Below are 16,900 nucleotides of genomic sequence, written 5' to 3' on the forward strand. Positions count from 1 at the left end.
AGTTAAAGGATAATTCCACAAAAAAAGAAGAGTCTTATTTGTGTTGCTTCCAAGGACAAGTGGAGACACTTTATATTCTGCCACAGTATCACCGCTTGAACCATGCCTACTACCCATATCCAAAGCCATCCCCGGGTCCTCAGTGTCTGAACTGGTGCTGGTCCTAATAGATAAAAGCATGGGTTGTAGCATCTGGCAGGCCTGGATTTGAATTTCAGCTTGGTCACTTTCGGACTGTGCAATCTTAGGGAATTTTTGTTTAACTTTTTCTGTACATCTTTTTTTTTTTTTTTAAAGATTTTATTTATTTATTGGAGAGAGAGAGAGTGAGAGAGAGCATGAGAGGGGAAAGGGTCAGAGGGAGAAGCAGACTCCCCACCGAGCAGGGAGCCCGACATGGGACTCGATCCCGGGACTTCAGGATCATGACCTGAGCCGAAGGCAGTCGCTCAACCAACTGAGCCACCCAGGCACCCTGTACATCTTCTTTATAAAATGGAGATAATTTCTCATTTTCTGGATGGTTTTGCAGACAAATGTATAAAAAACATAGTAAGTCCTCAATAAAAATCTTAAGTGAAGGAAAGAAATCTAGAATTGTTGAGTATCATAAGGTATTAGATTTGAGCTAGAAATACAGGAGATTCCAGCTATTTGAATGGTCCTTGAAGTACTGAGCTCCCTGTCTCTAAAACCATTCAAGCAGAGACTAAGTAGTTGCTTGACAGAAATCATTTTTTTAAAGGGATTTTTTTCCTTTGCCTATATATTTTTTCCATGTCTATTTTTAAAGGGGACATTTCCAATGCCCATTCTAATGTTAATTCTCTCTTTAACCACAAGATGGCATTCACAGTTCAATCTTTGGGGAATAAAATAAAGCCAGCATTCCTCCTTAAAAAGGCATTAAATATATAATTATGTAAATCTATCAAAATAATGTTTAACTTCAAAAGCCCTGAAAGGACAGCACAAACATACATTAAAGTAATGTATTCAGCATAAATGTTTTCTATATAACTGGAGAAAAGGGAATCAAACATAGTAATCCCATATTTTTGTGAGTTAAAACGCAAAATCAGATAGGAACTTAGGAATAATATATATTAACCCCTTAATTTAAAATACAGTACAGCTATGTCCATAGTATATTTTATAAATATAGGAGTGTTTTATGAAGGAGAAAGGAACTAACATTGTTTAATAATAGAATTTGAGATGGACCAAAAAAACCTTTTCCACAAAAGGTAGACTTGATCTGTGCTTGCAGTTGGCTAGACCATATTTTCACATTGCCTGAAAAATTTAAGCTTTTAATAAGCATATATTAATAGGAAAGTAGGAAATAATTTAGTTTTAGTTTTCAAATACAAAATGTGTTTATCGGTAACTTTGGGCAAGTTGGTTAATCTCATGTTTCTCTCATTAGTAAACTGTAGACACTATCTACATCGATGTTTCCAGACTTTCTGTGGAGAAACTTAGGGGTGACAACCCAGGTGAAGAGGGAGGTTGGGGATTTAGTCTTGAAGCTGTGTCTGTGTATAACAGGATGTGGTTTGACTCAGCCTGCGAGCTGCCTTGCTTCGGCTTTGCAGGAGGCTGATGGGTACTACGGTGGGGTTACACTTAAGAGTGTAGGCGTCAACTCCACAGCATGGCTGGTGTTCCATTAGGAAATGAAAGAATACCTGGTTCCTGTTCCTTCTGCACCTCTGACGTATGGACAAGAGCAATACTCTCCTCTGAAGCTGCGAAGAATGTAAAACTCCAGAACTGGTAACTTTTATTTAGATAACTTGCTGTCTGACAAAGCTTAGGCAACTGGCACAGGCATTTCCATTACCACATAAGCACTCATTAGCCACAGAGTATGACATGGTCAGTTTTACATGCGCATAAGGAAGAATATTTAACAAACAGCGTGCACTGCCTTCTAGTTTTGAATCTTTCATTCTTTCTCCAGAGAAAATAAACACAAACGACTGATTAGTCTCTAGATTCATATTCTTTCCCATGTCTTAGTAGAAATAAAGCATTTGCATGAATAATTAAGAGACAGGCAAGGCAACAGGGGAGGGAAAAAGGCCTTAGAAATGATCAAATGACCAAACCAAATGATCAGTTCGTGAATATTTATGAGCTGCTTATAATGACAATGGGATCCTATTAATACTAACTAAAAACATGTGTACAACTTAAGAATTTGCATAAAATATTCATAACAGTCATTTATATTTCCAGTTTTCAATCACTCTTCTACTACACTCTTAGAATTCCCCAAATAGAACCATTATCTTTCTATTAGAACTGGCCTTAATACAAGTCAGGGTCTACATTTAATTTTTCTAAAAGTTAAGTGTCTTCGCAGTTAATTCACCTATTGAGTGGGGCAACAGGGTAAGTATGTACCATTCAACAAACACAACTGCGTGCCTGCTAGGTGCCGGGTACCGTGTTAAGTGCTGAGAATAGAAAGCCACAATAATGGCCTTGCCCTGGTCACTCTCCATGAACTGATGAATTTCTCCACCACAGGTGCTGAAAGAGACAGGGACAGAGTGCTATGGAAGGAGAGCATGGGGGTACGTGGAAGCCTGACTCAGGGTTCCTTTCACAAAGAGATGTTGGGCTGGATTTTCACACCATCCTTGTGATGCACTTTGCCAGGCAGGAGAGAGCACAGCGGCTGAAAAGGGAAAAGAACCACGTGTATGCTGGAATTAAAATAAATGTGGTCATGGGGCGCCTGGGTGGCTCAGTTGGTTAAGCAACTGCCTTTGGCTCAGGTCATGATCCCGGAGTCCCGGGATTGAGTCCCGCATCAGGCTCCCTGCTCAGCAGGGAGTCTGCTTCTCCCTCTGACCCTCCTCCCTCTCATGCTCTCTGTCTCTCATTCTCTCTCTCGCAAATAAATAAAATCTTTAAAAAAATAAATAAATAAATAAAATAAATGTGGTCATGATAGGTGGCCGTGCCTGTGTTCTAACTGGAGAAAATGTTACAATTTTAACCTCTTTCTGACAGAGACTATATTTATTCTCTGAAAAGTTGGGGGGTGTGGGTTTTTGTCTCCTCCTTTCCTCAGGAACTGATAATTGTTGAATGTCTATAAGTCAACACTATATGACTATATATCTATGATCTCAAGAGAGCAAATGCAAAACAACTTTGCAAGGTAAGTCACGTTATCTCTATTTAACAGATAAGGAAACAAGCTGAAAGTGGGTAAGAATTTCTCTAAGATCTGTCTGACCCTAAGGCCCATGCTTTTTCCCCCCATGCTACCTCCAAAGAAAGGTGTTCTGTCTGAAAATGGAACTAGGGCCACAGTAGGAAAAGCATGAATAATAGTGAACCAAAGAGATACTGCTTGAAGAAGTTTACATGTATTAATTTATTAATCCTCCCAATCTCCTTGGGGGGTGGGTACAGTTATCACTGCCACTTAACAGATAAGGAAACTGAGGCACAAAGAAATCTAATAACTTGCCCTTGCCCTATCAAGGCATTGGTAACTGGCAGAGCCAGGATTGAAATTCAGATAGTCTGGCTCCCGTGTCCCTGTGCTTAAGGACTCCACATTCCACCTTTTCATTCAGACCAAAGCCTAACTCTAGACCACCAGCAAAGACCCTGCTGGGAAAGATATCCCAGGCGGAAGGCACAAAGTGGTGAAGAGATCTTATGTCCCGAAATAATAGTGAGAAAAAAGAACTTCGTGTGGCTTAAGAATCGAGTCTTGATTGATGAGGAGATGGGAGGACAGTAGGAGGAGGGATATGAAGCAGGAAAGATAGGTCTTTTTCCTTAATGCTATGCAGATGAAAGGCTGTTAATTTGCATTTTCTGGCTTTTCTTTAAACAGGAAATTTCAGTGCAAAAAAAGCATTTTCAATATTAAAACAGAGAAACGCATAATGGTATTATTGTATTGCATGCACATATAGACCAATCACTCACTTGCAAAGATGCCCAAACATTTTCTACTTGAGTCTCTAGGAATTGACCACTTTATTATATTGTATTTTGACAGAACATGAGACTTCTAATAATTATTTGAAAAAGAAGTGGATTCATCACACTTTAGATTTTTGCAACATATTGTTGCACACTTATGCTACAATAAAATTATTCAGCTAAATGTAATATCTTTCAAAAACTTTATTTAGTGTTTTTAAATTAATCAACTCCAAAATTTGAAAAAAACTATCATTTGATCTAAATATATTCTCATCAACCACCAGATGGCATAAGGTGTGAGAGTTTTATTCTGACAAGTCAACCATGCACATGATAATTTGACCTGCAACTTCAAAATAATGTATTTGGAAAAGTGTTCTAGCACTCAAACAGCTCACAATTATTTCAGCCATATGTAGAAGTGTATGGATAAGTTGAAAATGACATGGCCCTACTATTTCTAAATTTGGGGTTCTGTGGGATGCTGGCATTACATAATGAATTGATGATCAAATAAATAAAACAAAGCAGTCTGTTAAAGGAAATAAAAAAGGAAGTCATGTCAAAGCAAAATTAACCTTATATTCTAAGTAGCTTTCTTTAACTCTAAACGAAACTTGAAACACAGCTTCAAGAAAAAAACATGCTTGTACGCCTTCAAATTCTGCTTTAAAAAACTTTTCTACTGCCTATAATTTATTTGGAAAGCAGAAAAATATCGAATGCAAAAGCTTTTCTCCACTTTGGCTCGAAGGGAAGTTTTCACAGACGTCAACTGAAAAAAGAATATCCAACCGAAAAACCCAATCTGAATTATGATGTTAAAGGACAGGAAAGTATGTTTTTTTAAGAACTTCAATTTCTACACAAATTCAAAATACAGCACATTATTTTTATTAATCCTGTATTTCCATTTGTTAGCAAGCTAAAGAGCTAAAAACTAAGGTAAATGAGGTAAATGCCAAAAAAAGAGGAGGGATCTTTAATTCCCCTTGTGTTGTGTAGAATATTTACTGAGTACTTTGAAATAAGCGTACTAGAATAAATAAGTACTATAACCTAGCCAACATCACAGGGCTTTGCTCTAGTATGATGAAAAAGAAAAACTGCCTTTAGGATTCAAGTGACCAAAGATGAGATTAAGATCCCTTCGATGTAGTCTAATAGACAATGATTTCTGGAGATACTGTAATAGTTTAATTTCATATTTTACTATATACTTCCTCGTTAGATGAAATAATTTGGTTCCTGAATGAAAAATCTGTGGAAGAGGAAAAGATATTTGGAACTATGAGAAGGATGAAAAGCTAACTGGTGATATATAAACAGGGTTCTGTTTTGTTTTTTCCAATTTTTTAAGAGTTTATTTAAGAGAGAAAGAGAGCGCACATGCGCACAAGTGGGGGAAAGGGGCAGAGGGAGAGAGAGAATCTCAAGCAAACTCCCCACTGAGCCCGGAACCCCAAGTGGGGCTCCATCCCACAACTCTGAGATCATGAACGGAACCGAAATCAAGAGTCGACAGCTTAACCGACAGTCACCAAGGCACCCCTTTCCTAGTTCTAAGTCATATGTTGATAAGGATAATGGGAATGGGCGAAAGAGAATTAATGCAGAGGGTATTGTGAGAGTCCTTCACTGTGCCTCATGTCCATCTTTATTTTTGGCAGTCAATAGGTGAAAATTAATAAAGGGAACCCTCACTAAAATGGAGTTGGGGGGCCAGAAGGTGGAGCCCTACTACCCAACATCAATTACAAGAACTGTCCATTACAGAGGAATCATCAACAGAAAAGAATCCTCAAAATCCTCGGTCACAAATAGCAACAGGGAAAGATGTACATTGCATCTCCTGTAAGAAACTGACTACTCCAGCAACTCAGCCAATGACAAACAGGCATCATTCTGAACACTTGCTTTTCTCCCATGGACTTCCTTTCAAAACAACTCTTCCCAACTTCTTCTTTCTCTATAAAGTGACATTCCTCTTCCTAATTTCTTGGACTTGCCCTGTGGTTTTGACCTAGCTTGCAAATCCCAAATTGCTATTCTCTGCTATTCCTGAATAAACCCATTTTTGCTGGTCAAATAATTTACATTTTTAAGGTTAATAGTAGCAAAGATGTTTCCCACCTGGGTTCATAGGAAAGGAAAAAAATTATATGTCTAATTCTTGTTCTTATGTTTAGAAAAAGGCATCCATTGTTATTTCCAAAGATTTCTTCTGATGATTCAGTTAGACAGTAGAAAGTAAAATGATATTTAAGTTAATACAAAGTACTTACTTTAAATTCCATTCTTTAGGATGTTTTAATTCAGCTTTCTTCCATTTATAATACTCTACAACAAAATTTGGATCTTCAAGCACTGAAATTAGAGTTTTGAAAAAGGAGCTGTGTGTGCATTCTTTAATAATAGTTCAAAGTTTAAAATAATTTACTTTTCATCAAGTCGATATATGGCAATGATGTACACTATATAGTTCAAGTCATACTACAATGCTCACTTTACGAATTTCTTCCTTTTACTTGAACTTTGAAACAAGTAGATTTATCTTCAAAGTTTTCATTATAATAACATTTGTTTATATATCATTTATAGTAATGAAGAAGGTGTTAAAATAACTCATATAGAAACTACAGACACCACAGTTTAACACCACACTCACTACAAGTGAAAAAATAAAATCTTGGAGTTGGAAGTGACATTATAGGTCTTGATCTTCCACAAAGAATTTTCAACGGATGGATCAATTGGATGATCACCCAATCCAGCCTCTGAATGAATCCCTTGCCAATGACAGAAGACTTCCCTGTTGTTGGGAAACTGCCTGTTCCATTGCCGGACAGTAAGGTCACAATGTCTTTCTTAATCTGAGTGCTGAGTTTCCACTCGTCCTAGTTCTGACCTCTGGAGCAATACTAACTAGGTTCATCCTTTCCCCATGGGAGAGAGCCCTTCTAATATTTGAAGATAGCTCTCAGAACAGCCTCAGTTCCCTCAACTTCATCTTAAGACATGGCTTCTAGAGACCTAACCATCCTCACCATCCTGGTGGTAAACTTTGTTAATGTTCCTATTAAAGTTCACATCCAGAACTGGCTCAGGATCTTGATTTCTTTTGAATAGCAAAGGTGTAAGTGGGTTACTACCTCCCTTGACCTGTGTGCTACACTTCTATCAATTCAGCTCAGATCTGTAGTAGGATTTTCTGGAAATCACATTACACCACTGGCACATATGTCTGTGGTTAATTATAAGCCTTATGCCTTCAATCAAATTAACATAAAATTTATTGAAAGCCAGATCTCACACACACACACACACACCTTATCTATCATCTATCTATCTATCTATCTATCTATCTATCTATCTATCTATCTATCATTTCCCTGTTTCTTGTAATTGTTCTGGGTTTATAGTCTTGAACAATTTAACCAACTAGATGCTCTCCACCAGACTTACCTTTATCTGGAGCTTCCCTCTAAACAATGATTGATTAACCTCTGCTAGCCTGATGAAATATGTCATTGATAGAAACATTTAAACTGAATAGTTCTCATTTTCTTCTATTAATATTATATAATTTTCACCAGCAATGTTCCTGTCTTTTTTTTCTTCCTTCAAACACAAATACACATACATACACTTTTTTTTTTTTAAGATTTTATTTATTTTATTTGAGAGAGCACAAGTGAGGGGAGGAGCAGAGGGAGAAAAGCAAACTCCCCACTGAGCAGGGAGCCCTGGATGGAGCTTAATCCTAGGACCCTGGGATCATGACCTGAGCTGAAGGCAGACACTTAACCAACTGGGCTACCCAGGCACCTCTACATACATATTCTTATAGCCTTTATTAATATTCTTTTTGTTAGTATTTAGACTTATGCTCCTCCATTCCTTATTAAGGAAGCAAATCTGAGCTCCCTAGGGTTCTTAAGTCTCATTATTTCCTTTAGATGATTATAGTACTAATATTAATAGAGTTCTTCCTACACATTGGACACCTGTAAAGTAGGTAAGCAGTGGTTACCATTACAATATACACTTTACAGATGAACAAACAGAAAATTGATTAATGTCTTCTCATTGGGACTATTCATTACCACTTAGACAAAATTTAAATTTGAGGTTTCTATTCAAGATTAATTCATACATTTCCTTAATTTTTTTGAAATCACCTTTCCTACATTTTCTGTTTGAATATGTGCATTAGTTTCTTCCTTATATGTTATGAAACACCAAATGGTATGGTCATCCTTCCTGAATATTTCCATTAATTTTATATCATTGACTCATCTTCTTCATTGCTTTCTCTGAGAGATGAAAAATGCCACAGTATTTGTACAGACTTTTATTTTAATGCTTCCTATTTTATCCCTATAATTTTTTCATTCACCATTCTACCATCTGACCATAAACTTCTTAAAAAGCTTAGCATAATATGTATGTTGTCTCTAACACACAGCCCATTGTCTAGACATGGAAGATGCTCAATGAGGGATGGTGGATAGGAGGGCTATAATGCAGGGGTAGGGGGCGCGTGAGAGCAAGAAGGAGGAAAGGACCAGTGAAATTTTGTCAGAAGTTTTTGAAGCTGAAATTCCCCATCATGACCATATCTCGTCTTTGTGGCAGTTTTGTAGTCTGTGGTAAAAAATCATCTTCTGTTGGCTCCATAATACACTTATTTCTTCCCTTCCTTCTAAGGATTACTGTACATCACCTTCACTTTGTTTTTTCCATGGCACATCTCTTGTCCAACATCTGTATAGGTTGATCTAAATTTTTCTTCTGCTGCTGGGACTGTCACATCCAAAGAAACATAATAGCATCAACTTGCCTTAGGATGTTTTATTTTCAGACATGTTATCTCATACTAACCACAGAGCAACTTAAAATAGAGTGGAATGCTTCTGTCAATGAAAAGAAATGAAAAACGAGGCACAAAGAGTTAAATGACTAACCTAAATTCACTTAACTGTATGTGGCAGAAGCAGTACAGAGCTATGGAGTCTCTAACTTCCAACCTCATGCTCTTCCCACTGCAGCCTTTTCAACCTTGGTTGCACATTGTAATCACCTGGGGACCTTTAAAAACTTGACTACTGCCAGCCCCTGCCCCCAGAGATCCTGATGTCAGTCTGGGGGGGTGCCTTTTACACGGGAATTTTTACAAGTTCCTCTGGTGGTTCTAATAAGCGGTAAAGACTGAGAACCACTGCATTAGAATGAGGTGATGCTGCCTCTTGCATCTAAATGCATTCTGGAGACACTTGCCCTTATTTCCAGCTCAAAGACTCAAAGAAGGGAAGTCTTTTAGGGTGAAAGCAAGCATCCCCATGATGTTTCAGGGTGTCTGGTCTGTCTGATGACAGCAAACCAACACCAGGAAGCCTCCACTCAGTATTACAGGGTACACTGGTCTGAAGGAATTCTTTTCCCTTTAACATAAATATTTCCTTATGGATCATATTCTGTCATTAAGGTGCTGTTGCCCACAACCATATGTATTGGTTTTTCTCTGCCAGAATTTTATTTGCCATTCTATACTGATGGACAGAGAACAGTGGATCATCAGTACATTTCCCCATATGATTGCCTATGATTATAAACTAATAATTACAATTATTGAAAAATATACTGCATATACTTCGGAGTTTGAATTTAAATCTCAGGCTACATAGAGATAGCATTTTTATACCACACTATGGAAGCAGTATAGCATGATAAAAAGAGCAACAGATGTGGAGTCAGAGGAACTGGGTCAAGTCCTAGAGTGACAGCCTACTTGTACTAATAACAGCCACCTTCATTGAGCACTCACTATGTGCTAGGCACTATTTTAATTGCTTCAGTGCTATGAGATATGTGATGTAATTATTCTCATTTTACAGACAGGGAACTGACACAGAGAGGTTAAGAAACTCACCCAAGGTCACATAGCTAGTAAGTAGCAGAGCCAGAATTAAATCTCAGCAATCTGGCTCTAGAATTTATACTCTTTACCAATATATAATATCCCCTCTTACCTGTGTGACTTTAGGTAAATTACTTAGCTTCTCTTGGTCTTGGTTTTCTCATCTCTAAGACAGAGTAATAATAATAATAATAATGCCTGGTTCATAGGCTTGATATACTACTATGCATGACATATATTAGGCATTCAGTAAACATTGGTTGACAAATGAATAAAAGATTAAGATGAGGATGATTAAAAAACAATACAGAGTATACTTTGTAAACTGTATTGTACATGAATAAACTTACTATTACTATGGCACACATGACTATGGGTGGATTTGTAGCACAAAGATATGGAAAAGAGTTAATACCCCAAATCAAAATATAACCACTCATCAGTATGAATAAAAAAGCTTTTAAAAATATGCACAAGAGTTTCATAATCTTTGCAGTGATAAGAATGTAACTGTAGAGGGGCACCTGGGTAGCTCAGTTGGTTAAGCATCCGACTCTTGATTTCAGCTAAGGTCATGATCTCAGGGCTGTGAGCTTGAGCCCTGTGTTGGACTCTGAGCTGGGAGTGGAGACTGCTTAAGATTCTCTCTCCCTCCTGCCCCTACGTCTCTCTAAAAAAAATAAAATAAATTTTTAAAAAAGAATGTAACTGTAGAAACTGAAGTTATTAGAAGTTTCCCTTTTATTTCTCAGTAGCTGAAGAAGCATTCTATAATCTCAAAACTTCATCTTTATTATTGCCAGGAAATTAGGCTGTTAAAAAATAGTATTGGATCTCATCCAGCTGAATTATCCAAAAACAAAATGGCCAGCAGCACATGTAAGGTTTAAATTTAATTTTTAAAAATTAAGTGCTGGTTATTATTAAAGGAAAGCTCCTGAAACATTCTTATAACAAATCCCTAGGGGAAGAACAGGCAGGGTGATTGTGAAATCTTGCACCAAGGGCTAGAATCAGTCTCAGAAATTCTTCTGGGCTAGAGGCAGCCACTAAAGCTATTGCCTTTGCAAAAGGGGATAAATTACATACTAAGTAGTGATAACCATGGAAATGAGAACCAAATTAAACATTTTAGTATTAACTCTTTTGAAGAAGAAACTGCAGTCAGTGGTACTTCATTATTTCCTTCCATTTTTAATTGTTTTTTATTGCAAGACAATCATTTCCAAATTCCCTGAAGTTCTGGCATGTGCTTCTATTTGTTTTTCTTAGCAGTTTGAAGTTTCCAAATGCTTCTATATATTTACATGCTATTCCATAAGACACCATTTTCTTGGTTTGTTTTGTGGTTGAAGGAGTTGGATGCTGAGTCTTTCCCTAGACTGTGCCAATTGCCTCTGGACGCCTTGTTTGTTAAGGGTTCCTGCCTCCTGGAGCCCATCTGAGTTCCTCAGTGTTTCCACACAGGAGGTACTCAAGATGTGTTTGCTGAGTTGACTAGGCAGCACCCAACCAAAAATCTATGAAATGAAATAAATACTCATGTACTCTGGCATCAAAAGTAATAAAATTCTTTATACTGATAGTGTTGCCAAAGATTGTGTTTCTTTAAGCACCTTAATAATTTTTCATAACCACTAATCTATGATTAGTGAGGAAGGTAATGGGTGATCAAAAAATAATACCCAACATCCTGAAAGAACATGTAATTTCTTAGAAGTTACTGATCTAATTTATTTTTAAATATTTGTTAAGCTTGGCATTACTTTTTGCTCTAATTTGTGCCTTAAAACTACAAACTTTTTTGGTGATATTTTGTTCTATTGAAACCAAATATGAGACTATCACAATAATGAGATGAAATTCAGTGAGACCACAGATTAAAGCAGTGGTCATCAGGGTGGAGTGGGGATGGAAACACTCCTAATGTTGTAGGAGATAAAGTAAACAAGGCTTAATTTGGCAGGTAAAGAGCTCTAAGAAGTGTCTATGATTTTGGTTTAGACAAGTAAATGCAATAATGGTGATCTAGCACTAACCAAGGGAGGTGATAATGGTGGGAGGATAGGTTTTGGGGCAAGATAGTGAATTAACTTTGGGACATCTTAAGTAGGAGATGCCTGAAACCCATGTAGGTGAATGTCCAATGGACAGTTGTAAATATGCATGCAGAATTCAGAAGAGGGCCTGACCAGTGATGAGGCTTTGGGAATTACTGGCAGGTAGCATAGCAAAAAAGAGTACAAGTAAGATAAAGGCTAAAAAGTTATCATTGAACTTGGGAGTTAGGAAGTCATGGGTCACTTCTGAATGCTCCATTTCAGCAGGATAGCAGGGCAGCAGACTGGATAACTTACTTGGATCTAAATCATGAAATAGCACACTAAAGATTCAATTAGATGGGACAGAAAGTTGTCCAACTCTCCCCTTCTGTCTTTTTAGCTCCTAATATATGTGATTTTTTCCTTAGACTGATATAATTGAAAGCTCTAGGTTCATATGTTTTCTTGCTATCTTTCTACTTAATACTTTCTCTGGCTTTGAGGATAATTGTGTTTAGAATCAAAAAGGCTCCTCCTGCTATGAAGGTTCCATGTCTCGGGGTGGAGTAAAGTAAGCCTCATAAGATTGAGAACGTCATCTTTTATTCCTCCAACTGTCTATGTTTCTTTCTGACTTTGAATGAGGCTTCAGTCCAGGACTCTATACAAAAGAGGAACTAAATTAAGAGTTGTTGAATGTTTCATATATAAAGGTAACAGAGAAGTTTATCACCTTCTGATTATAAATATATGTCAATTAGTCTTTGAAAGCAAGACAAGTTGAGAATAATTAGGAGATTAATATACACAAAAGGACAAAAGATAAGGCTAGACCACCTTACATGGACTTCTATAGTATTCTGTGGCTTTTGATGTTGCTATTCCGGACCATGTCTTGTAGTAATCATTAAATGAGATTGCTTTAGTTGATCTGAAAATATACATTGAAATCAGATGAGTATTGGCAAGTTTCCTTTTTAAAATTATTTTGTCAGAGTAGATTGTTTCAGATAACAATATCCTGCCATAAGACATTAAACTGATTTGCCATTTCTAACAAATGATCTATCAATTTCTCCACTAACACATACAAATCACAAAAAAGAAAAACTCTCCAAAACATATTTCAAAATAAATGTTAAAAATGTACACCCATGTGTATATTATAAAAAGAAAAATACAAGTTTAAGATATCTGCCTTTCATGACTAACATTAAAAAAGGATTTTAATAAAAGCATCATATTTGCACTTCTTTTCTTTCTACAATAAACAGTTTTCTTAAATATCTATGCCAAATTTCAGTAAAATCACTTTTATTTCCTTTTTATTATGAGGAAAAGTAAAACACCAGAATTGAGACCAGTTTAATTTTCACACAGAATCTGGCCATTTTCATAGAAGGAAAAAACCAACTCTTCTAACAATCCTGCCTACACTTATCCTTCCCTGTACTAATATTACTCTATCCTAATGGAAGAGCAAAGATAATAAAATATTGAACTGCGAAACAGTCACTTAAATAACTGCATTTCTAATTTTTTTCCTACAAACAATTTAATTGCAGAGATTCTCAATGCTCTACAAACAAAATGTTTCTTTGGGCTGTTTTTCAGACATGTGAAATCACCAATTAGCTGGCTTAAGTAGATGCTGAAACATCAGACATAAAAGACCTTATGTCCGGTTTCCATTTGAAGTTCTTAGCTCTTTGGAGGAAGCAGCAACTTTTCAGTTAGAATGAGTACACCAGCATTAATTTTTATAGGTGAATTGTAGGTACCTTAAATATTGAACTCAATTTGGAAATGAATAGGACAATATCTAAATTCTTGAATGCGTCATTTATTTAAATGATAATTACAGATGCCTAATTTTAAGAGTAACATTTTTTCAAATGTGTTATTGTTTTTGCAATCACACTTAAGTAGAAATCTGAAACTGGGTGAAGATAAATTAATCACTACTATTATTGCTTCCAGAGCTACATGCGGTGCTTTACCCCACTAAATGACATATTAAACTAACATTAATTTTGCCAACGAAATGTTTCGGCATTTGGCAACAGAGGTAACAAAATGAAAGGCTGCATTATATCTCCTGCATGAAAAAGCTTGTGATCAATTTGCTGTCACAGATCATTTAGCAGACAACAATGACCCAAGAGGAAGGAAACTGTCAACACACTGTCTCGTGAAAAAAAATACACCATCTTTAGGCACAATCGTCTCCATTGTTTTTTTGTCTGTTTGACGACGACCCATGACCCTCTCCCTTCCCAGCGGTGTCCTGTTCAATTTCAAACTGTTAGCCTTCAGGGGCTTTCTTTTCTTCCCCAGAATAATTAAAAATATTACCCTAAAAGGTATGACTTTAGTATAGTTTGAATATACAAAGCAGAATGTCTTAAACATTTGAGAATACTGCATTTTCAATTCTGTAAAAGAAACACTCCTTAAAATAAGAGAACAGTAACAATTTTTATGATTATTCAGATAAGCTACTAAGTTCACAGGGAAGTATAAAAAATACATGTGTTTATAATTTGAAACATTAACAGGAATTTACTGAGTATTATCATTAGCATTATGAATAAGGAAAAGTAGAAGATAATTTAAAACTGAACATCAGAGCTTATTATCCTATTGGGAAAATAAAATATACACCCAAATTAGCAAATAGAATAGCTTTATATATTGACATATAAAGTGTTACATCATTTAACACAGACATTTGGAGATGACAATGACAGATACTTCTTTGGCAGTGGCAGTAAGCTAAAAAAGTTGGAAGAGAGAGATGTAACTTTGTCTTGGAGCCTTTAGGGAAGGAGTCACTTGGGATATGGACCTGGAACAGATGGCGGAGGCATTTTAAGTGAGGAGAACAGTATTAGCAATAGCTCAGATGGGAAGGAGCATGGTGCGTGTGCAACAGAGCATGTTGGGGGAAGAGACAATAGAAATGAGATAACTGACTAGGGTGGAGAGTTCCAATTTCAGAGGAATTGGAATTTGATAGAATAACTAAAACTGGGCAATGCAGATCTTCAGATTTAGGCAGAGAATGGGTTAGAGTTGATTCAGGAATCTGATTTATTAGGTGATAGAGAGCAAGCAGAAGTTCTTGAATAAGGCAAGTAAATTATGAACCACGTGTCTGAGTAAGAGTTTTTTCTGGCGTTAGTATACAGGGTGGAGTATAAGAGAGATTAAATGCAGGGAGACAAGTTAGGAAACAGATGCAGTAATTCAGGCAAGAAATGCAGAGCTAACAGAGGGTGGGAGCAGAGACTATGGAGGTGAGGAGATGAATCTCTGACATGCTAATGAAATGACTGGACTGGTTTTCTGATAGGGTGTGAGAGGTGAAGGAATCTGAGGGTCAGATATTCTTCTAAAGCCCAGAAGACCATTTAGTTTTGCTATTAACAGAAAGCATCTAGAGACTCTGAAGTAAAATATGAGTTTAAATTTAAACATGGGTTTTAGGTGATGACCTTTAAGAGTGTGATTGAGAAATTGAGACTGGAAATAAGAGATTTGGGTCAAATCAACATAAAGGTTGATAGATGACGCCATTAGAGAAAACAAACACAGAAAGAGTTAAGTGTTTAGAAAAGAAAGATCGGAAACCAATTCAGAGTTAAGGGGAGCCAGTGAAGGAAACAAAAAGGATCATTAAGGGAAGAAGAGAGTCGGGGTAGTGCTAGTTCATGGAAGCAACATCCCAGCCATAAACCAAGCCTACTAATTAAACCCCTACAAATCTCTGGGTATTTAGCTGTGTAATATCATGATTAAGAGTACAGGCTCTCGAATCATCTGGCCTGTGTTAAAACACTCAGGTACCACTACTTTTTAGCTGTGTGACTCTGGGCAGATAACTATTTCACTCCTGTTTCCTCATCTATAAAATTAAGAGAGAGAAATTTGTCCAGCAGTTGTGGTGAGAATTCTAATGAAATTATCCACAGGAAGAGCCAGGCAGGAGTTTAGCATCCCTTAGTACTCACTGTCAGTCTTGGGCAAGTACCTCATCATTTCTCTTCCACAAACTCTACCTCAGTTTCTCTCTCTCTATTCCAGGACATCATGCCTCTGCTTAAAAACCACTTTTGGTTATGTAATTCTATAGGATGGAGCCTAAACACTTTCAAACATAACTTGGGGTTCATTAGCATCTGGCTATTTCCAACCATTTCTTCCCCCATTCATCTGCACATGCAGAGGCTCCATCATATGGAACTTCTCGATGATGTGGAGTACACCACAATATTACATTTCTGTGTGTGTGCAAGCAGGTCTATCTGGAGACTTTTGTGTCTCCTGTGCTTGTCAAACTCTTACTTACCAAGGTTTCAGTCCAATAAAAATAGTATGTATATGAAGGCTGTCACAGTGGACATTGTGGTTGCCTCTCCAATAACTATTCCACTCTTCCCCCCTATGTACATGACATTCAATCTGATAGGACTGACCTCCACCCCGACTCTAAGTCAGAGCCTGATGGGTTTAAAGCTGTCTGGCAATGGTAACTATTTAGGGACAGGAACATGAACCTAGAAAGATCCAATCAGAGTGAAATTTATTCTAACTTTCCAGTACACCTTGATATCTGAGAATGTCAATCCTCTTTGTTCAAGATTATCTTATCCTAAATCCTTTGCATTTGTAGATATATTTTATTTTTTACTTATGTATTTATTTTTTTAGAGGGAGAGAAAGAGAGGGTGAGGGGCAAAGGGAGAGGGAGCAGGGGAAGGAAACAGGGAGAGGGAGAGAGCGAATCTTAAGCAGGCTCCATGCCCAGCTTGGAGTTTGACACAGGGCTCGATATCACAACCCTGAGATCCTGACCTGAGTTGAAATCAAGAGTCGGATGCTTAATCGACTGAGCCACCAGGTACCCCTGTAAATATATTTTAAAACCACCTTGTTAATTTCCAGGAAAAAAAATGTTGAGATTTTGACTAAG

The 16,900-nt window shown here is 37.0% G+C and overlaps 1 protein-coding gene across 2 annotated transcripts in view; it reads right to left on the minus strand.

Moving 5' to 3' along the window:
• UBE2U (ubiquitin conjugating enzyme E2 U) overlaps nucleotides 1-16,900 on the minus strand; it is a 66,848-nt gene that overhangs the window by 8,911 nt on the left and 41,037 nt on the right. Inside the window, exons 7-8 of one of the 2 annotated variants that reach the window (XM_035018365.1) lie at nucleotides 12,768-12,856; nucleotides 6,249-6,330 (exon numbers count right to left, since the gene is read on the minus strand). In XM_035018365.1, the coding sequence (XP_034874256.1) occupies nucleotides 6,249-6,330; nucleotides 12,768-12,856 (171 nt within the window). Of the gene's footprint in view, nucleotides 1-6,244; nucleotides 6,331-12,767; nucleotides 12,857-16,900 lie in introns of those variants that run through there. The other variant, XM_035018366.1, reaches the window with a different exon arrangement.

The sequence above is a fragment of the Mirounga leonina genome, unplaced genomic scaffold (genome assembly GCF_011800145.1).
Source record: "Mirounga leonina isolate KUSES-001 unplaced genomic scaffold, KU_Mleo_1.0 Mir_173, whole genome shotgun sequence".
NCBI classification, from domain to species: Eukaryota; Metazoa; Chordata; class Mammalia; order Carnivora; family Phocidae; genus Mirounga; species Mirounga leonina.